Source organism: Lepus europaeus, chromosome 19 (assembly GCF_033115175.1).
Source record: "Lepus europaeus isolate LE1 chromosome 19, mLepTim1.pri, whole genome shotgun sequence".
NCBI lineage: Eukaryota > Metazoa > Chordata > Mammalia > Lagomorpha > Leporidae > Lepus > Lepus europaeus.
This window is the reverse complement of record NC_084845.1, coordinates 17928754-17950677: the sequence shown is the minus strand read 5'-3', so window position 1 is coordinate 17950677 and position 21924 is coordinate 17928754. Positions and strand designations below refer to the sequence as shown.

Below are 21924 nucleotides of genomic sequence, written 5' to 3'. Positions count from 1 at the left end.
GCAGGGGACAGGCCTTGGAACGCCACCCCAAAAGGATGGGTCCCCGCTCCCGGGGCGTGCCACCTCTGCCTCGGTACCTAGGCCGCCCACAGGCTTCGGCACAGGGACTTGGAGGCCCCTGAGGCGGGAGTCCCCCGGCTCGGCAGCGCTCGCACTCACGCGTTCGGCACAGTCCACGGCCGTGCGCTGCCTCTTGTTCACGATGTGCACCGACGCCCCGTGCAGCAGCAGCAGCTCCACCACGAAGACGTGCCTCCCCATCACCGCCTCGTGCAGCGCCGTGTTGCCTTTGTAGTTGCAGGCGTTGATGGCGGCTCCGTGCTGGGGAGGGAGGGCTTACGTCAGCAGGGGCGCTGGGAAAGGGGGATGCGGGACCCGGCGGGGAGCATCTCCAAGTCGCTTCAGGTATCGTGGGGAGAGTGACCCTGGGAAGACAGGCTCAGGCACAAAGGCGTGCACCGTGGCGCCCAGTGCTAATGCAGAACATGGCAGAAGCGAGAACAGCCGACGCGCACGGTGCACCTGCAGCCCCACAAAGCCAAGGCTTGGATAAACAGGACAGTACATGAAAAACAGCCGAACAAACTGGGCTAAATGACACGCATGTCTGAAGGCCACCGAGATGAGTTGCCTTTGAGTAACGTGGATCGGGACAGGTTGGTTTTTCCCTGCTTCTTAAATTCTTTGTTCTAAAGTCTACACAGTTTTATCAAGAACCAGGACAGGGCCGGCACTGTGGCACAGCAGGTTAAGCCTGTGACACCGGCATCCCGCATGAGCGCCAGTTCAAGTCCCAGATGCTCCACCTCTGATCCAGCTCTCTGCTAACGGGCCTGGGAAAGCAGCAGAAGATGGGCCATGTGCTGGGTTCCTGCCACCCATGCGGGAGAGCTGGATGGAATTCCTGGCTCCTGGGTTTGGCCTGGCCCAGCCCTGACTGTTGTGGCCATGTGGGAAGTGAACCAACAGATGGAAGATCTCTCTTTCTCTTTCTCTCCCCCTCTGTAACTCTGCCTTTCAAATAAAATAAACTTTTTTTTTTTTTAAGATTTATTTATTTTACTTGAAAGTCAGAGTTACACAGAGAGAGGAAAGGCAGAGAAAGAGAGAGGTCTTCCATCAAATGGTTCACTCCCCAATTGGCCACAACGGCTGGAGCTGCGCCAACCCGAAGCCAGGAGCCAGAAGCCTCCTCCGGGTCTCCCATGCGGGTACAGGGGCCCAAGGACTTGGGTCATCTGCTTTCCCAGGCCACAACAGAGAGCTGGACAGGAAGTAGAGCAGCCGGGTCTCGAACCAGCAGCTATGAGATGCCGGCACTTCAGGCCATGGCGTTAACCCACCAGCCCCAATAAATAAATCTTTAAAAAAAAAAAAAAAAAAGAAGTGGGGGGGCTGGAGCTGTGGTGTAAGGGTAAAGCCACCACTTGCGACGCTAATTTGTGTCCCGGCTGCTCCTCTTCTCATCCAGCTCCCTGCTAATGGCCTAGCTGCTTGCACCCTGCCAGAGAGCCTGGATGAAGCTCCAGGCTCCTGGCTTTGGCCTGGCCCAGGCCCAGCCATTGCAGCCATCTGGGTAGTGAACCAATGGACGGAAGCACTCGCTCGCTCTCTCTCTCTCTCTCTCTAAGTGTGTGTGTGTCTAACTCTGCCTTGCAAATAAAAAGGAAGAGGAAGAAAAAGGAGCACTGGCAACCCACGCTTCAGGTCACAGCACCCCCAGAGGAAACAAGGTGAGGCCCCGGCCTTCAGCCACAGCAGTGTCTGCGTCCCCAACAGAGCAGTGCTGACGCTGAGGCGCCAGCCCAGGCCCATCGGAGAACGGTGAGCGGATCGTGTTCACGAGCCCCGTCCCAGCTCGGCACCCCCGGCACTGGCAGGAGCCTCAGCCGGCAGGGCTGGGGGGGGCCCTTACCTGCAGCAGCAGCGCCACGACTTCATGATGGCCGCCAGAAGAGGCATAGATGAGGGGCGTGTTCCCACTTCCGTCCTTCGTGTTGGGTTTTGCGTGAGAATCCAACAGATACTTCACCACCTGGACCAGACAAGAAGTCTCAACTCCAAGGGGAACGCGCGGCAGCCGGGGGTGGGGGCTGGGTGGGGGAACTCCTCTAACTTGGGACCCTGCTGACGTTTCTCCAGGCTTACGGGGAAGGCTCTCTGCACGGGGCCTCGCCTGTGGGAAAGGAGGCGGCTGGAGGCCGAGGGTAAACGCGGGCGTGGGCTCCGCCGGGCACTCAAGCTTTCGTTTCATCTCCGCACCCACGCTCTGCAGAGGTGGGAATAGGACCCATTTCACAGATTAGGAAGCTGACGCTCCAAGCGCTGTGCTGGGTGTTTATGAGATGGGAGACCTGAATGACAGTCCCTCTCTTCAAAACTCTGACAGAGGAAAACGCAGGCATACACACAAAGACCATTTTCTAAAAGTTCATCATTCAAAAATTATTTATTCTATGGTGCCCCGACTGTACTAAACTGTCTGGCAGGAGTAGAGGACTCTGGGTAGGGCCCTTGATGATCAACCCCAAGCACAGGAGCCAGCTCTCGCTGGGGTCAGAGGTGAATGACGACACAGGAAGGGAGCTGGCTCTCCCAGGGAGCACCGATCTCTTCACCTCTGGTGGAGGGCTGTGCCAGGTGCTGGGGGAGGAAGTGTGCCCATGCCCTGGGCCAGCCACCCCCCGGGGGCAGAGCCCGTGCCTGGAAGTGGCCCTTCTGGCAGGCCAGGTGCAGGGGGGTGGCCTGGCTCGCAGTGCTGGCGCCGACATAGGCACCGTGCTTCAACAGAAGGGGCACGAGGTCCGCCCGACCGTGCAGGGCGGCGACGTGCAGCGGGGAGCAGCCATCCTGGTTGGTCACGTTCACACCAAGCCCACTGGCGGGAACCTTTGCCAGCTTCTAGAGGGGGCACAAGACAGAAACAGAAATGTCATCAGTATTCAGGAAATCAGGCCGAAGGAACCAGACTCATCTGTCCAACAGCTCCCTGTACAAAACTGGAGCGCCCAGTGGGACCCAGACTCTCACAGCGCCCAGGTGAACCCCTAGTTTAGAAAGGTTCGTCCCAGCCGATGACGGGCTTCCACGTGCGGCAAAGCAGCCCCCTGCAGACTGCACTAGCATGCTGGAATGCTGGACAATTCCCTGGAAACCAAGGCTGGTCAACAAATGGTCCTGAAATGACTGGACAGCCATAGGTGGAAACACTCTATGTCAATCCTTACCTCACAGCAAATACAAAAGTCGAGGTGCCTCACCAGGGGCGGGCTTTTGGTCAGCTGACCCAAGTCCGAGTGCCTGGGCCAGTGCCTGGGCCAGTGCCGGGACCTGGCTCCCGAGCCAAGCTTCCCCCAGGGCAGATGCTGGGAGGCAGCGTTCTGTGGCTGAAGCAGGTGGGTCCCTAACACCCACATGGAAGAATTGGATTGAGTTCCCAGCTCCTGACCTCAGCCCGCAGCTGCAGGCACTTGGGGAGTGAGCCAGCAGACGGGAGCTCTGTCTTTTTTGTCTCTCTGCCTCTCAAATAGATAAAAATTTTAAAAATAAAAAAATAAGGGGCAGGCATTTGGCATAATGCTTAACTCAACACAAGTGTGTTTGTGTGTGTGTGTGTGTGTGTGTAAAATATGATCTTGTTTACATAAAAGTCTATAAAACATGAACTAATTCATTTTTAAAATTTTTTAAATATTTATTCATTTGAGAGATAGAGCTATAGACAGAGGGAGAGACAGAAAGGTCCTCCATCCACTGGTTCACTCCCCAAGTGGCCACAACAACTGCAGCTGGGGTGATCTGAAGCCAGGAGCTTCTTCCAGGTCTCCCACGGGGGTGCATGGGCCCAAGCACTTGTCCATCCTCCACTGCCCTCCCAGACCACAGCAGAGAGCTGGATTGGAATAGGAGCAGCCAGGCCGCGAAACGGTGCCCAAATGGGATGCTGGCGTTTACCCGCTACACCACAGAGCCAGCCCTGAACTAATTCATTTTTAAAAAAGATTTAGCTACTTATTTGAAAGGCAGAGTGACAGAGAAAGAGAGGAGACACACGCAGAGATATTTTCCATCTGCTGGTTCACTCCCCAAACACCCAAAACAGTCAGGGCAGGGCCAGGGGAAAGGCAGCCGCCAGGAGCCCCCCCTGGGCCTCCCACATGGCTGGCAGGCACTCAAGTCATCCAGTCATCATCTGCTGCTTCCCCCGTTACATTAGCCAGGAGCTGGATCAGAAGCAGAGTGACCGGAACTCAACCGGCACCGACATGGGAAGGCAGCATCGCCAATCAGCGGAGCAACCCAGCACAGCACTGGCTCCATAGCAAAGCTTTTTTTTTTTTTTTTTTTTTTTTAAGCAAGGTATCATTATTTTGCAATTCAAGGAAAATACCAGTCTATCCGTTTGGGAAAGTTAAATTCATTTTCCTAGTATGGGACATGTGCATCCATAGTGAGACAGCTAACACACAAGGACACACTGTGTACACCACACAATTTACAGCTGCTCAAAAGAAAATGAAATACTTCACAAAACACAGACTCTGTATGCTAAAAACCACAAAATGTTGATGAAAGACACCAGAGAGGACTGAAATACTTGCACAGTGGACTACTTCACTGAAGACAATATACAAAGAAGTTATTTCTACCCAAATTGATCTATAGTTTGTCTGAAGATTTATTTATTTGAAAGGCAAATGACAGGGAGAGACAGGGTTCGGGGAGAGCTGGGAGGTGACAGAGAGAGAAAGAGAGAGAGATATCTTCCATTTGCTGGTTCACTCCCTAAATGGCCACAATAGCTTGGATTAGCCAGGCTGAAGCCAGGAGCCTGGAACTCTATTTGGGTCTCCTGTGTGAGTGGCAGTGGCCCAAATCCTTGGGCCATCTTCCACTGCCTTCCCAGGCACATTAGCAAGAAGCTGGATTGGAAGTGGGGCAGTCGGGACTTGTACCAATGCTCATATGGGATGCTGGTGCCGGTGTTTCTGGCGCTGGCTTAACCTGCTACACCACATTGGCAGCACCGGATCCATAGTTTTAATGTAATTCCTACGAAAATCCCAGCAAGTGTTTCTTCAGACACAAAGTTACTCTAAAACTTAAATGGGAGGAGCAGGCATTTCGTGGTTGAGATCCCTGCATCCCACAGCAGGGTACCTGGGATGGGCAGCTCCTGACTCCAGCTTCCTGCTAACCCAGACCATTGGAGGCAGCCATGATAGCTCAAGCAACTGGGCTCCTACCACCCACATGGGAGAGACCTGGATTGCATGCCCGGCCGCGGGCTTCAGCCCGGCTGATGTGGATGTCTGAGGGGTGACCAGCGCATGGAGCTCCCTCTGTGGCGCCCCTAAATGAACTAACCAGCGTAGTCAATAACAATAAAGTATGTATGACAAGGCACAGGCGCGGGAACAGCTCACACCATCCTGGCAGAGAGGAATGACTTGGGAGGAGTCAGCCACCCTCCCCGGATCAAAGCTGCCTCTCCAGAGACAGGAATTAAGACAGGCAGGACGTAGCAGTGGGGGGACGTAGAGCCCGGAGACAGACCCACGCGATCCAGGGTCCACTGAGGCCCCGGGCAGGTCAGCGGGGGAGGGGCAGCCTTTCCAACAAGCACTGCTGCACCAAGTGGGCACCAGCGGGCAGAAGAAACAGGCAAGATGAAGCTCAACCGGCATCTCACACCTCGACAGAAGTTACCTCGAACTGCATCAAGGACTTAACTAGGAAATGTACAAGCAGCTTCCACAGCAGGATCCTTACTCACGGTGGCTTCTCTCCAGCCTGGGCTAATAAGGACTCCCCACGGCAGCTCCCGGGCTGCCTGTTAACAGGCACGCAGTGAGGATGTGGCTGAGGAGCCCAGAGCTTTCCCGAGGGAGAGACGCACGTGCCTCCCCCCCGCCCACCACCGCCAGCAGCAGCAGCAGCCGCGAAGCCGAACCTTCTGAGCTGGAGCACACTTGGGGCACTGGCACAGCGGGTGGCAGAATTCGAGATCCGCGGCGCTGCCGGCACCCTCCGCCTCATCCAGGTCCTCCTCTGTCCACTCCAAAAGGTAACGCACCTGGGGTGAAGAGCGGGGAGAAACAGGAACTCAGCATTCGCCCCGGGCAGGCCGCAGTGTCTTCCACAGACATGCACGTGCACACACACACGCGCGCGCACATGCTCCTTCATTCCTTCCTCAGCCACGGAGCCATTTCCACGACGTCTGCTACCCTGTGGACGCCAGGTGCGGCTGAGCTCAGGCCCTCCTAGGTCCTCCTAGTGGGGACCCAGAGAGCCGAGGCGGCCACTGTCACAGCTGACTGACGTCAGAGGGAACTTTCTTCTACCTTACAAAGGGCAGGCAGGGCGGCCGCAGTGACAGCCAACACCCCGGGCCTCCCGTGGGACCTGCTCGGACGCTTGTGCCAGCCTCTGCCCTCTCAGCTGACAGAAGCACACCGAATGGCCAACAGCTGCTCCAAGGGCGCCCGGCTAAGCACACACAAGGTCCCCAACTCCATGCTGGGGCTCCTTCCACTGCAATGCACCAGCCATGCACGGAAGCATGGAAAAGAACTCCAAACAGCCCGAATGTATGTCCTAGCAAAGACTTGTTTTCAGAACACGCAATTTGAGAAACAAAAACAAAACATGTGTCTAGACCTGGCTCTAAGTGTCGAGCAGCCAGGCGTGACGCAGGGCACTGGGGACAGCCACCGACTGCCAGCGCTCCCAGCTCAGGCCCTTCCACAGCCCAGACGACTGACCCTCCTCCCCGGGACACTCCCTGCAGAGCAGGGCCACGGAGCACAGAGGACAGGTGAGCTGGGGAGTGAGGGGCAGGTGGCACCTGCGGTTTAGGTGTGGACTCCAGGCACTGGGTAGTTGGTCTCTGCTTGGTCCCTTTGTGAGCGCCCTTGGCTCCCTGCCTGTTGGTCCCCAGTAGGAGGAAGTGCAGACATCAGGGCACGGGACAGCCATTGCTTCCCCACACACATGGTGCCAAGGCCTTCCACCAGGGAAGCCCCCAAAGAACACTGGGTCCTCCTGGGGCTGGTCTCATGAGGAGCAACCCAGCATCAGCCAGACTTCCCCCAGCCTCAGGAACCACACATCAACTTGATGGACCAACAGGGGCCTCTGGGCAATGCAGTGACAATGACATTCAGATTCCTGATATCCCAGTGATTTCTGTGCATACAACTGACTCAGGGCTCCTCCACAGGCCAGCCTGGGAAACCATGCACAGGAACCTCACGTGGGCTGCCTCCCTGCCCACTTAAGCCTATCAGGTGTGTCCACCACCCAGCAGTGATGGTGCGGACAGATGCAGTCCCTCAAGCAGCGACACCCTCTCCAGGTGCCAACTCCTCTCATCCACTCGGCCCTGCCCACTGCTGCTGCAGGTCCACGCCAACACTGGTGGTCTCTGCCCTTGCCTCCACCACCCTCCGTCTCCTTATAGCCCTGCCCGCTCTCACAACCGGCTACCTGCCTTGCTCTCTGGCTCAAGGGCCTGGCTCTGAGCCCCTGCACTTGGCCGGTATACCTGCCAACCTCTCACCACACTCCTGCAACAAGAACGGCCAAAGCACTCGGACCATGCTCACGACCCTCCTGCCAGTCCCCCGGCAGCACGTGCTCCTCGGAGGCGCCACCTTCCGTGTGAAAGCACACGAGGGCAGCTGCGGGAACCCAAAACTCACCATTTCCAGATCGCCATCGGCTACCGCTCTTAGAAGTTTTTCTACCTTAAGTAAAAGAAGCGGAATGTCAGAAACGTGATTTTAGTAATGAAATACTAATGGAAACACAAACCCTCTGCAACCCTAGCAGCTCTCACGAGTCTCTTCGTTTGTGGCATTTAAGTATCTCATTTAGTGTCTTTCAAACATATTCCTACACCTGCTCAGCCGGCACATCCCAGGAGGCTGCTAGCATGCAGAAGACTGGCTGTCACTTGAGATCTAGGGTGCGTGAGCATTACTCACGTGGGACGATGAAGGGGTCAGCTCAGCACTCGTGATCCAGGGGACAGGGCCACGCGGGCGGCCACCCCTCCCATCCCATGAAGGTTTCAGGTCCCCGTCACTGCAGGCCATGTCCCCTGGCCTGCCTTGCTGTGGTGCTGCATTGATCGGGCTCTCCGAGAGCAGGCCACAGCTCAGGGGTCGAAGGAGAGAGACACTAGGGTCAACCCCGTGAGGACCCACCCTGCGTGGTGTGGCCACACTGCCCAGTGACCGATCAACAAGCTGACACTCAAACAGACTCTAAGCTAAATGAGGTTTTTACAAAATGCAGTGTGTGCTCGCAGGTCAATGCTGGCACAGACTTTGCAAGAAGTGAGAGTTACTAACGGTTACTGACTGGAATGCTGTGGGGGTGGAAGGTGGAGGGCAGAGAACACACTCTTACAGATCTGAAGTCGGGGACCCACAGAAGATTCCTGCGCCCCACCCCCCTCACCCCCTCTGAAACACACGCACGCCACACCCAGCCAAGAGCTGCTTAGGGAACGGACCATGGAAGGCAGCACGAGTACAGAGCGCTCAGAGACGCAGCTGCCCCAGCAACTGGGGCGCAGCTGACCAGGCAGCCCTTGAACTGGCCGCCGCGACAGCAGGGCCGCACGTCGTCCCCTGCCTTCCATGGGGAAGCCTCACCTCTCTGTAGTCCTTCTTGGCCTCCTCCTGCCTGGAGCTCGCTGACGCCGACGAGAAGCTGGAGCTGGAGGAGCCCTGGCTGATGGAGTCCCCGGAGCGTGGAGGCGACTGCTCGGGGCCCTGCAGCGGAGCCAGACGAGGGGGACGAGGAGTGACCCACACGCTCGAGGACCAGCGGAGAGGCCCTCGGTCCCAGGGAGCTCACTCACCTCAGCGGACTTCTGCCGCCTGTCGAAGGATGGCTGACGGGCCTCCAGGATGGCCAGAATCTAGGTGGACAAAGGGGACACGGGAAGGGCAGCAGCAAGCAGCACCACCTACTCCTCCCCGTCCTCAACAGCCGCACAGCAAGGGCGTGACGTCCTGCGGGGCGGCCACAGCCCCGCAGAGGAACCAAGACCCCAGTGGGCGGGAACCCACTCAGGATGGAGCAGGGCTCCTCCAGGGCTCTGAGGGCAGGAGAAGCCCAGGCACAGACGGGGCCTCCACGGCACCCAGGCCTGTCCACATACATGAGTGTGAGATTTCTGGAACCCACGGGTCTGTGCAGGAAAGCTCAGGGCCTAGCCAAGAAGGGGCCTGCACCTTCCCTCTGCAGGGGTCCCCTGGCTCTGGCTGGAGCCAGCTCTGTCCCAGGCAAGGGTGGCCAGGCTCAGCTAGGGGTTCTGGGCAACGTGGCTGGGACCGCTGGGTGCAGGGGAAGGGTAAAGTGTGCTCCTGTGGGCCTTTTGCTAAGTGCTGTCACCCCCTACACACACACAGGGTAGACAAGGAGCACAGGAGACAGGGTGTTGGGTGTGCGTAGACAGCGGGGATGGCTTCATGGGAACACACTTGACTCTAAACTCATCCATTTGCATAAATTAAATATGCACAACTTTTTCTAGATCAGTCACATCTCAATATAGCAGGCTTTTTTTTTTTTTTTTTTTTTGAGAAAGAAACTATAACGCTCCCAGATTTAGATGGTGACCAAGCTGGAATAACTCCCTAGAAGAGAGCTGGAAATCATCCAAGGGATGCAGTGAAAGTGAAACACGGGAGCCCGCGTCGGTGCAGAGGGCTAAGCCGCAGCCCGCGACGCAGCACCCCCTGCTGGAGTGCTGGTTTGAGTCCCAGCAGATCTGCTCGTGCCCTAGCTCCTTGCTGCTGCACCTGGGAAGGCAGTGGAAGATGGCCCAAGGGCTTGGGCTCCTGCCACCCACACAGGAGACAAGGCTAGAGCTTCAGACTCCCAGCCTCAATCTGGCCTAGCTCCAGCTGTTGCAGCCATGGGGGGCGGGGAGGGGGGGGCAAAACTAGCAGATGGAAGATCTCTCTGTTGCCCTGCCTTTCAAATAAATAAAATAAAGCTTTTAAAAAAATCTATAAAGCAGAGAGTCAGGCCCGTGAACAGGAGGAGTTAGAGACCTGCTTTAGACAGAATCGCCGATGTGATGCTGGGGTGCCTGTGACAGCAGCGAGGGGCGGGGGAGCCTGCGTCTCTCAGGGGCCCTGCACCCACCAGAGCCGCTCCCCTGCCCCTGCCCTTGCCCTTCAGGTTGCAGAACTGTGTTTCCAGAAATTACACCCAGGGAGAGGTTTCAGATCACTTGTGAGAGAAAGCTACACGCAATGACGTTCAGAATTGAACGAGAACAAAGCTCGTGGCGCCCAAGAAGCGCTGGGAACACAGGGCTCTGGCACACTCTGCCTTCAGTCCCCATCCCCACAGCCTCCTTCCTCGTGCGGAGCCGCTGTCCCCTCGCCACCCACCCCGTGTGCTGGGAGATCACCGGCACTCCGAGGCTGCAGACAATATAAATAAGTAAAACCCATTAGCAGCGAGCTCCCAGATGCAGCTGAGACGGTGGGGGCCAAGCTCCACCCTCAGGCACAGATGCCATTTGTCCCTCAAGGCCAGCCTGAGAACATGGATTTTGGCAAGGTCACGCTGTGGCCGGAGAGGGAAGAGCTACCTTGGAGTTTAAGGCACAGGTGAGCGGCGTCTCTCGCAGTCTGTTCTGGGCGTCGGTGGGGGCTCCGTTTTGCAGCAGTGTCTCTATGATGCCCTGGTAGCCCCAGCGTGCAGCTATGTGCAGGGGGGTGTCTCCCTTCTCGTTGCCGATGTCTAGTCTGCGTGACTGCGCGTCATAGTAGACCAAAGCCTTCACGCACTGCAGAGAAACCAGGACGCGGGCCCACTTAAGAACCTGCCAGCCCTCGGCCACGTCTGCGCTGTCTCCTAGCCCTCAGCCCATTTCCCAGGTCGGCCAAGGTGCCACCCCCAAGCAGTGTGTAGCGAGACATACTTGGGACTCAAGAGGGCCACACTACCTGACTGCTACTTTTAAAAAGGATCCAAGTGCCACTCAATGAGAAATGGTAAAAAAAACAAAAATGACGTCTCCGTACACAGCCGGTTGCCAGAGCAGCCTGAGGCCGCCATCCCCTAGAGGGCCCGCGTGCAGGACTGTCCCCTGGCCTGCAATGTCCCTGGGCACTTGGGTTTGGGGACTGTTCCCATAGTTCCCTCACTGGGCCTCCACAGCTCTGCATGGCAAGGCGGCTGAGGTCGAATGCATGCTCGCCTTTTGGGAGCAGGCACTTGGGCACACGCTGGGCACAGGGTGCTTCCCTGACAAGCCTCAGCAGAAGCGTGGGCCCGGGTCTCTAAGGTGCGCCCCTGGGAGGCCATGCTTCCTACGTGCAGTCACAACGCACTCTGCAGGGAAGCAGCACACACATCCTGGTGACTCTATGGCCGGGGACTGCTGGGAGCTCACCCGGTTTCCTTGACTTGCTCCATGTGCCTTTTCCCTTGGAGGCTTTTGCTCTGCAGCCTTCCACTTTAACAACTCACAGCTGTGGGCGCAGTGATGCGCTGGTCTCATGAGTCCTCCCAGCCAATCACTGACCCTGGTCTTGGGAGACCCTGGCACAGCACCCATGATAGATCACTGCACAGCTGTTAAGAAGGGGCTGGACCTACACTGGCTCGCCTGGAGCATTCCCACAATGTGGTCCCAGGCTAGGACAAGCATGGGGTGTGAGCCCATTTTTGTACATCGACCACCTACCCAGCCTAGGTGTGAATCTGTGTAAGCACCTATGGAGAGAAGCGGCATGGAGAGTAGGTAGGAAAAGTCACACACACACAGTGAAACAGTCAGTGAAGAGAAATGAACATGTACAAAGGTAAGAACCAGATGGTGGCAGCAATGAATGGAAATGATTTAATTTCAAGACCAGTTACTGAGCAATTAAGTTTCAGATTTGTTACTTCAATACAAGCAGCTATAATACATTTTAAAATGTTTTCAGCTTTCACAAATTACCTCCCCAGTGTTCCAATAATCATCAAAACAGAAATGCAGCATTAGCACTAGAGGCAGGCACTTGCCCTGGAGGTTAAGGCGCCAGTCGGGACACCCATGTCCTCAAGGTGCCTGAATCTGTGTCCTGACCACACTCTGGCTCTAGATCCCTGCTGATGAGCAATCTGGGAGACAGTGCAGGTCCTGGCTCCTTGCCACCACCTGAGAGACCTGGATTCAGTTCCCAGCTCCACTGCAGGCATTTTAGGAATGAACAGGTGGATGGGAGTGTGCACCCTCACACACAGGTGCTCTCTCTCTCTCTCTCTCTCTCGATTGCCCTCCTTCCCTCCATCCCTCTTTTTACCTCCCAAATAAATAAATAGGGGCTGGTGCTGTGGCACAGTGAGTAAAGCCTTAACCTATGGTACCAGCATCCCATATGAGTGCAGTTCAAGTCCCAGCTGCCCCACTTCCGACCCAGCTCCCTGCTCATGTGCCTGGGAAAGCGGCAGAAGATGGCCCAAGTGCTTTGGGCCCCTGCACCCATGTGGAGACCTAGAAGCAGCTTCTGGCTCCTGACTTCGGATCAGGCCCAGCTTCAACTGTTGTGGCCATTTGGGGAGTGAACCAGTGGATGGAAGACCTCTCTCTGTGTGCCTCTCTCTCTAAGTCTGCCCCTCAAATAAATAAACAAATCTTAAATTAACCAAAACAAAACAAGATAAACAACAACAAAAAACCACCATTAAGCTAATCAGAAATCCACATTTCTCCACGAGTGGGGGTGGGGTGGGGGGACAGTGACTGGGGACCAGCAAGTGCCACTCACGTCCTCATGGCCGTAGGTGCAGGCCAGGTGGAGAGGGGTGTTGCCGTTGTTGTCCTGGGTGTCGGCGCTGGCCTTGTAGTGCAACAGCAGCAGCTTCCCAAGGAGAGAAGAGGGAGGGTGAGACCCGCAGCAAACACGCACACAGCACGCACAGCTGCCCCGGGAGGCACGGCCGTGAGTCTCACGAGGGAGGCATCACTCGTTCCCTTCTCCAACCTCATCCCCTTACACAGCTTGAGCAGCCCCAACCCAAAATCCAACACTGAAACGCCCCATGTAGGAAACCTCGAGTGCTAACAAGATGCCACAAGTGGAAAATGCCACACTTGACCTCACATTGCCGTCAAAACACGGCCAGCACCAGAACCATTGCAATTACCTTCAGCCTGTGAGTAAGGCATACAGATGTGGGTCCCTGCCCCCAGCTATCCCACCGTGTGTATGCAAATGTTCCAAAACCCAGAAAAACCTGAAATCCAGTACACGTCTGGTGCCAGGATTTAGGATAGAGGATGCTCAGCCTGTACCTCTATTAAAATTGTACCGCTGACCTCATCCTCCCTGTCTTACAAGAGTGGAGAGAAAAGGAGAAAATCATCCACGAGGGACTTTTTCTCTCTTACACGATGAGGAGGTCTCAAATGTAAACCTAACAACCTCGTGCGATGGACTCTGGGAGGCAGCTGAGGCTCGCAGCTCCCAGGGCGCTGCTGTGGCAGAGCCTCCCACAGAGGTAGCACAGCGTGGGAGGGGGGCCCGGCCAGCCCACTCACCGTCACGCTCTGACAGCCCTTCTGACACGCCAGGTGCAGCGGCGTCGCCCCGTGGTAGTCTGTGGCATTGACCGCGGCGCCCTTGGAAACCAGGAGGTCAATGAGGGAGGCCTGCCCTGCAGAACACAAGGATTCACAAGGAAGAAGGAAGGAGCCCGGGCAGCCCAGAGCCCAGCTGTGAAACAAACCACACTGTTTTACCCCTCCTTCCCTGGCATGAAACACACCAGGAGCTGTCTGTTCTGCGGAGATGAACCAGAGCAGGCATCACGCCAGGCTGTGCACACCTGGAACATTTGGGTGGCCCTGGCAGGGGACCTGGCTCGGGCCCAGCTCTCCGAAATAAAAGGAATGGCAAAGAGCCACAGGCATCACAGAAGATTCTGGGGTTGGCCGATTCACAGGATGGAGCATTATGCGGCCATTTAAGAAAATACTGATGAGGAGAAATGTCTCCGTAGGTCCCCGAGTGGAAAACCGCCCAGTTCAGAACAGTGCGAGCCCACACAGGTCACCTACTGTATACATCAGTGCACAGGGATTCCTGACACTTGGGAATCAAACTTCCTTAGAGAGAGGAGGGTGGCTGGTGACACTGGAGGAATTCGTGTTTTCTACCTTGAAGGTGCACTTTTCAAAAACAGTCAAAGTGCTGGGTAAAGACGAGGCTACAGGAACCCCCAGCTGGGGCAGGCATCTGGTGCTGTGGGACACCTGTACCTCACATTGCCGTGCCTGGGCTCCAGTCCTGGTTCTACTCCCAATTCCAGATTCCTGCTAATGCTTACCCCGAGGCAGCAGGGAATGGCTCAAGTAGATGGGTCTCTACCACCCACATGGGAGACCAACTTCAGCCTGGCCCAGCCTCAACTGCTGTGGAAATTTGGAGAGTGAACCGACAGGAGACTGTGCGTGTGTGTGTGTACGCATGCGTATGTATTTCTGCCTTTCAAATAAAATAAAATAAAACTTAAAACTTTTTTAAAAAGGAACCTCTCCCTGACAATTCTGAGGCTGTTCTCTGAGTTGGAGTCAAGCCTTCCCTTGCCAGCCCAGGTAGGAACCATAGACTCGGGCTCTTCAAGCCCAGGAGGCAGCACGGTGGCCATGCAGGCCTGTGGAAAATCTGCTGTTCTTGGGGCCGGCACTGTGGTGTAGCAGGTAAGGCTGCCGCCTGCAGCGCCGGCATCCTATATGGGCATCGGTTCGAGACCCAGCTGCTCCACTTCTGATCCAGCTCTCTGCTGTGGCCTTGGAAAGCAGCAGAAGATGGCCCAAGTCCCCGGGCCCCTGTACCTGTGTGGGAGACCTGGAAGAAGCTCCTGACTCCTGGCTTTGGATCAGCACAGCTCTAGCTGTTTTGGCCAATTGGGTAGTGAACAGTGGGTGGAAGACCTCTCTTTCTTTGCCTCTCCTTCTCTGTGTAACTCTGACTTTCAAATAAATAAATAAATCTTAAAAAAAAAAAATTGCCATTCTTCTGTTTCCAGCCCTTGAGGAGTAGGCCCACTTCACCTGCTTCACCGCACCTCCCCCCATCAGCCAGGCACCATCACTGTGCTTGACGACCCCAGAGACCACGTACCACAGAGGGCGGCCACGTGCAGGGGCGTGTGGCCCCTGTCATCTCTGGAGAACGGAGTGACAATGGAGGGATCGTTCAGCCTCCTGAAACAGAGTGGAGACATGGAGGAACCACCCCCGGCACGGCCTGGCCACGCCGCTCACCGGGGCGGGGACGAGTGCGCTCACGCTGCAGGGCCCCATGGCTCGCCCTTACCCGGACACGAGCTTCTCGCAGTCGTCGCAGAAGCACAGCGGGTGGCACATGGTCTGGGTGGCGTCTCTGTCGTGGTCTTCCTGGCTCAGGAGCCTTTCCACTTCCTTCTGGTCGCCTGATGCGATGTGCTAGAAAACGACACCCAGAACACCGTCCGTACGAAGGAACCGTCAGTGCGTTATGAAAGCATGAATTTTTTCAGAGTCCTCGTAGGAACATGCATTTTTGTTGTTTTTTTTTTTTTGGACAGGCAGAGTGGACAGTGAGAGAAAGAGACAGAGAGAAAGGTCTTCCTTTGCCATTGGTTCACCCTCCAATGGCTGCTGGCGCACCACGCCAATCCAAAGCCAGGAGCTAGGTGCTTCTCCTGGTCTCCCATGCAGGTGCAGGGCCCAAGGACCTAGGCCATCCTCCACTGCACTCCTGGGCCACAGCAGAGAGCTGGCCTGGAAGAGGAGCAACTGGGACAGAATCCGGCGCCCCAACTGGAAATAGAACCCAGTGTGCCGGCGCCTCAGGCGGAGGATTAGCCTATTGAGCCACGGCGCCGGCCGCATCTATGTTTTTATTTACGACATGATCAGCTCTTGGACACCTGCTTCAAAGCAATCCAGGTGAATGGGATAAGAAGGTGGGGACTAGGTGAAACCAGACTGGGGACGGCTGCACAGCAGGCTGCTCGTTTCACAAATGTCAGCAATCTCCCATAATTTAAAAAATAAACAAATAAACAGGGGCAGGCACGTGGCCTGGCAGTGAAGCCACCATTTAGGAGGCCACGGCCCATACTGGAGGGCAGGGTTCCACTCTCAGCCCGGCACCCAGCTCCTGCTTTCTGCCGATGCCCATCCTGTGGGGCAGTGCTGACGCTCACGTGTTTGGGTTCTCGGCACATGCACAGCAGACCTCATGGAGTTTCCTGGCTTTGGCCTGGCCCACTCCTGGCTGTTGCAGGCATCTGGAGAGTGAACTAGGAACCAGTGATGGCAGCTCTCTCTCCCTCTCTCTGTGCCTTTCAAAGGGGGGGGAGGGAACATGCAAAGCAGTAGGAATAGGGCGCGGGGAACGTATCTCTGAACTTTAGCATGGGCTCTGACCTCTCAAGGCCTAGTCCTCTTACACCTTTTTTTTTTTTTTTAAACTTTCATGTGTCATGAAATATTCATCATCTATTGTTTAAAATTTTTATTTCATTTTTAAAAAGTTATTTTATTTATATGAAAGGCAGAGTTACAGGAGATATGAGACAACACCTACCCCTAAAATTCTTATGTCTTCTTTTTTTTTTTAAAGTTACTTATTTATTTGAGAGCCAGAGTTACAGACACAGAGAGGGAAAGACACAGAGAGAGGTTGTCCATCTGCTGCTTCACTCCCCAGACGGCTGTGAAGGCCGGAGCTGGGCCGACCCAAAGCCAGGAGCCAGGAACTTCTTTCAGAGCCGTCCTCTGCTGCTCTCCCAGGCCATCAGCAGGGAGCTAGACCAGAAGTGGGGCAGCCGGGACCCACACTGGTGTCCATATGGGATGCCGGTGCTGCAGGCGGAGGTTTAACCTACTATGCCACAGCACCTGCCTATGTCTTTATTTTATTTATTTGCAAGAGAAGAGAGGGAGGGAGAATCTCATCTGCTAGTTCACCTGCCAAGTACTCACAACAGCCAGGAACTCAATCCGGGCCTCTCATGTGGCTGGCAAGGACCCAGCTCCTAGAGCCATCACTGCTGTCTCTGGGGTGTGCATCAACAGGAAGCTGGTATCAGGAGTGGGGCCAAGACCGGAACTCAGGCACTCCAACATGGGTTGCAGGCATGCCTGCGAGGCAGAGCTAGGCCACGCGCCAGCTCCCTTCTTCTATTCTAATAGCCTCAGCATCCGGAAAAGAGAACAGCTGTGATCAGCAGGAGCCCTCATTAACAGAGAACCCAGCAGAGCTCAGGCCCTGTGACTCCCGGAGGCGCTCCCTCCATGGAACCCACTCGGGCTCCACAAAGCCTGGCAGCATCAGTAGGCTCTCCAAGGGGATCTGCCCTCACCACCCAAGTGCTGCTTCCAGCCTGGGGTTGGCATTCGGCTCCAGCGCTGCCTGTCGCTGTCGCCGGCACGGTAATTAGGTAATTAGCCGTCACCAAGGGGGAGTGCAGCTGCCAGCCGTGAGCCAGACTCTGGCCTCCCTCCCAAGGAGGCCCCTGAGCTCTCTGAAGGGAGAGTGGCCGCCTGCAGTACGAGGGATGGCCCAAGCTGGTCAGTGAGTACCTTAGCTGCCTCCACTGACAGGTAACCAACTCACCAAGGAATCAGGCCCTGAGTGCGCGGCACACACACACACAGCCATCTGCAGCCTGCAGCTCCTCGGCCAGGGCCACCGGAGCGAACTTCACCAAACCAGGAGAAGGCGCCAAGCCCTGAGTCCTCAGTGCACTGCCCAGCACCAAGGGCATCGTGGGAAGTGGGAAGACACGCCGATTCCAAATTTAAAACCTCGGCATTCCCAGCACCCACCCTGGGCCCAAAACGAACGCCGGCGTCCACGCGGTCACCCTGGGGTCTCACCTTGAACAGGCAGTCGATGGGAGTGGAAGTCATCTGCGACAGTAAGCTCATTCTCTGCTTAAGGAACAGTCTGTCACCAAACCCCTCCGACTCCTGCAGGAAAGCCCAGACCGGGGGCGTGAGGTGTCAGGGCACATGCCCAGCCTCGCACCTCAGCAAGGGGCCAGGATGGCAGCCGCTCCCCCCCGACACCTGGCATGCATGGACCCCCCACCCCCACCAGGCAGGTTCAGGGCTCTCTGGAAGTGGCAGCTCTGGAGATGTTCCCCGGGGTGTGTGGAATGCAGCAGGCTCAGGCCATCACCTGGCCGCCTCCCTTCTCAAGCCTCTGCCCTAACACCTGCGTGGCCCTGCACACGAGGAGAGGCATGGGGCAGGCTGGTGCCTCCTTCCCAGTGCCAACCAGCGCCATAGTGAGTACAGCCCAGAAACTCCATCCAAGAGCAGGCGACACACGCCCAGGTCCCAGAAGACACTGGGGGAATGCCACACCAGGAGATTCAAATCCTGTTGTCAAATCCTCCTGTTCCAGGATCCACCCCACTTGGTACATTCAGCTGTCCACATTACCAAAGTCTAATCCTTACCTGAAGTAACTTCTAGCAAGATATTGCAATGCTCACTTGAGCACCTGGACTAAATCACTGAATGACAAGGTAACTTTCTAGAAAGATTCCTGGTGGGAAGTCAAGGGGATTTCTTCCCTGCCGTGCATCCGAGGAACTCACCAAACCCTGCGGAAATCGTGGGGCACCCCTGTTCGTACAGCCCCTGAGCCCTGACTTAGAGGTCGGGCTGAGGACAGAGCCATTCCTGGGGCCACTGCCCCTGGTTGGCCCTACAGAGAGCACCATGATGTCATAGTGAGAGCCAGTTCCACCCCCGCAGCCCTGCGCTATATAAAGCTCTCAATCTGCTTGACGCAGTGGCTTACACCTTAGCGGCTTAGGGCTGGAGAACCTCAGAGACGCTCCTGCCTCGGCTCGGGGCGGCCCCATCAAGGGCAGGCAGGTCTTCCCTGACTGAGTCTCCAGCGAAGGCCGAGCGATGAGGAGGGCCGGGCATCTGTCAGCACCCCGCTGGGAAGGGGCAGCAGGGGAAGGCAGGCAAGGCCTCCCTGCGCTCCCCACCCAGAGTGGGAGTCGCACTGACCCCCACCCGGAGCCATCGCGGTGGCACGGATGAAAGGAGGGTTCGTGGTCATCTCAAGTGTGAAACTTCAGTGCACAAAGAGTCAAGAGTGAAACCTAAATTGATTTCCTAACATTTAGCCCCTAATAACTTTCCAGAACCCTTGCCCTCTGTGCAGACTCCTTTTCCAGGAAGCAACACCTACACCCAGCACTGGCTTCACGCACTCCTAAATGGGACGTCCCCCCTAAGACAAGCCTGTGTGCAACTGGGACAGCTGCCGTTATCACAGACGAAAGCACACACCGGTGTCGCCAAAGACCAGCGGGCCCACAAGATGCACTCTGTCCACGACAGGCCGGCAGCTCATCCCAGGCCTGCCTCCTCAACACGCTAGGCAGGGACTACATCGACCACCACAGGGATGCACAACTTGTCCCGGCGCCTAACAGACAATATCCAAGCAGGAAGGCAGGGAAGGGCCAGACACCGCAGACAAGAGAGGTCTCTTGTTTCTCCCTTGCCTACCCCAGCTGAACACCATCCCTGGAGGCTTCCTTACAGGATACACCAGAGGGCCCAGAACCAGAGACACCCAGGAGAGGGACACAGGAGGAGCAAGCAAGGGCACTGGTGTCACACGGTGCTTCCGATGCAAGGATCCATCGGGAAGCCCATGGCAAAACGGAATTAGAAGGTGAGTTCATTTGGCTGCATCATTTTGAAATCCATGCTCATGAGGTGTCTTCAAATGTTCATGGGAATCTGTGCACATGGCCCCACCTGCCTGAGTGCCACAGAATGCAAGCAAGCAGGATGGCCACGCCAAGGGCAGGGGGGTGGACACCTCCCTCCGGGTGTCGCCAACAAGGAGCATGAGGCTGATTCCTCTGTGGGGCCGAGGAGCCAGGAAGAGGGGGAATTCTCAGACCCATTGGAAGGAACGAGGGGCAGGGCAGCCATGGACAACTCCCCCGAGAGCGGCACAGGTCCTCAGAGCCTCACAGAAAACAATTCACACTAAGAACCCTTATTCCCCAGCTGTGGACATGATTCTGCACACAGGCGTCACGCAGAGCCACGCCTGCACACATCCTAGAACGTTACGCGATCTCTCGCCACATCCACAAATAAACAAGGCAGCAGAGCCACGGCCACGTACACCGGAGATGGGATGGACCACGCTGAGTTCCACGTGACTCGGGGATCAGATCAGACCCCAGCCGAGAGCAGATCTTCACTCGTCATGAGCCCCTGCAATACTGTCAGGTTAGGTGCCAACACAGGCAGGCCGACCCCGAATTTTGGTTAAAAATGCAACTGTGTGGGCAAAGAAAAAGACCAAGTCATCCCTGGCTACTGAGTCTATGTGCTGTTGTCACATTCACTGCAACTTTACGAACTGCAACTGCTGTTTATAAGCAAACACTAGTGTTTTAATCTGTAAAAAACATAAGCTCTTCTTTCAGGGAAAAACATGTTACACTTTCAGTTATGTAAAATAGACGCGGATGGGGACAAGGCTGGAAAATGTGAACGTTCACAATGAGTGAGCTCGGGGCCCTGCCTTCACCCGAGTGCTCCCGCCCGGACAGCTCACACCACTGTCGAGGTGCTTCAGCTGCAGCAGAAAATGAGGGCAAACCTATGGTCCAGTCTCAGGACTCTTCACCTTGCCGACTTCAACTCTGTGATTTCTGTGAGCGCCAGCAGGTGTTGCTGGCTGGTGTGTAGTGAAAGAGGCCAGCAATGCAATCTTGCTTTAAGATCCCACAAGCCCTAAAAGCACTATCTCCTCCTCTTAGCCAAAGCTCACCAACCAGACAGCCAAGAACACAGTAACACAGCCACTGAGTCCTAAACCTGCACCTGTGGATAATCAGTCGCTTCTGGCCTACCATCACCAAGAAAGCCAGATCTCCACTCTGGCTTCCAGGGCTCCAGGAAGCAGGGCGTTAAGGGTGTGAATCCCAGGGACAGCGATCAACCAGGAGCTCGCTGCTCAGTTTGCTGCGTGGTCTTCAGGCCTCACAGCCCCCACGCAGCTGAGGGTGGGCCTCACTCTGGAGAGACCACTCGGGAGCCCCGCAGCCTGGAACCCTATCCCGGGGGCAGCGCAGGGGTGCGGCTCACAGGTGGCTTGGCGGAGAGGCTTTCCTCGCCGGATGTACTCGATCGCTGCCTCCACCGACGTCAGGCAGTAGCCCAGCTCATCCTTTGCTGAGCTGCTAAACCGGAAGTTTTTGATGTAACTCAGATTTGCCATCCTGACAAAAGAAGAAGACGGTTTCAACTGTTGGATACCAACCGACACTTCCGCAAAAACAGCGCTACTGGCGTGGGCGACTGGTCGAACACCTGCGGTCAGTCAGTCCACCCAGGGTGCTGCCTCCTCCAGCTCTATGGAGAGTGTGTGCAATTAGGAAAATGAGTGAAACCACGTGTTACTTCCCCAGAATAGGCTAGTGTCTAGAAAGCTTGTCGCTGTCAGGCAAGCTGTGGGTTCCTGTGGAAAGAGAATGGGCTCTGGGTCAGAAAAAAACTGGAATTAACCTCCTGCTCAGCCCCCAGCCAGGTGCACCACCTGGAACGAGAAGGGGACGCCCTCTGGGCCTCAGTTCCCCGGTGTGTGAGTGGAAGGACAGCCATCCCTGCAGGAGGAAGGGAGGGAGGTCCCTAGGACGCACACAGTCAAGGAGGCTCTTCCCAGGCTGCACTGAGGCTGCACGGCCCAGTGCTGCCATTTCAAAAGAGCATTTCGACAGAAATCATTACCAGTTAGGGATGTCTGTTTTCACAAGCAAATATAACAGGACGGACAGCAGATCGTCAGCACACATGGTCTCCAAGTTAACTGCAAGGGGGAAACACAAGTTCAGAGTCATCCTGAGACT

The 21924-nt window shown here is 56.0% G+C and overlaps 1 protein-coding gene across 1 annotated transcript in view; it reads right to left on the bottom strand.

Moving 5' to 3' along the window:
• The window catches only part of ANKRD27 (ankyrin repeat domain 27), a 53382-nt gene that overhangs the window by 7020 nt on the left and 24438 nt on the right, over window positions 1-21924 (bottom strand). Inside the window, 16 exon segments of the mRNA XM_062175789.1 lie at window positions 160-321; window positions 1916-2035; window positions 2704-2901; window positions 5954-6076; window positions 7707-7751; window positions 8667-8786; window positions 8876-8935; window positions 10625-10822; window positions 12795-12887; window positions 13568-13683; window positions 15153-15235; window positions 15348-15475; window positions 17900-17992; window positions 21164-21184; window positions 21186-21297; window positions 21806-21884. Coding sequence (XP_062031773.1) covers window positions 160-321; window positions 1916-2035; window positions 2704-2901; window positions 5954-6076; window positions 7707-7751; window positions 8667-8786; window positions 8876-8935; window positions 10625-10822; window positions 12795-12887; window positions 13568-13683; window positions 15153-15235; window positions 15348-15475; window positions 17900-17992; window positions 21164-21184; window positions 21186-21297; window positions 21806-21884 — 1751 coding nt within the window.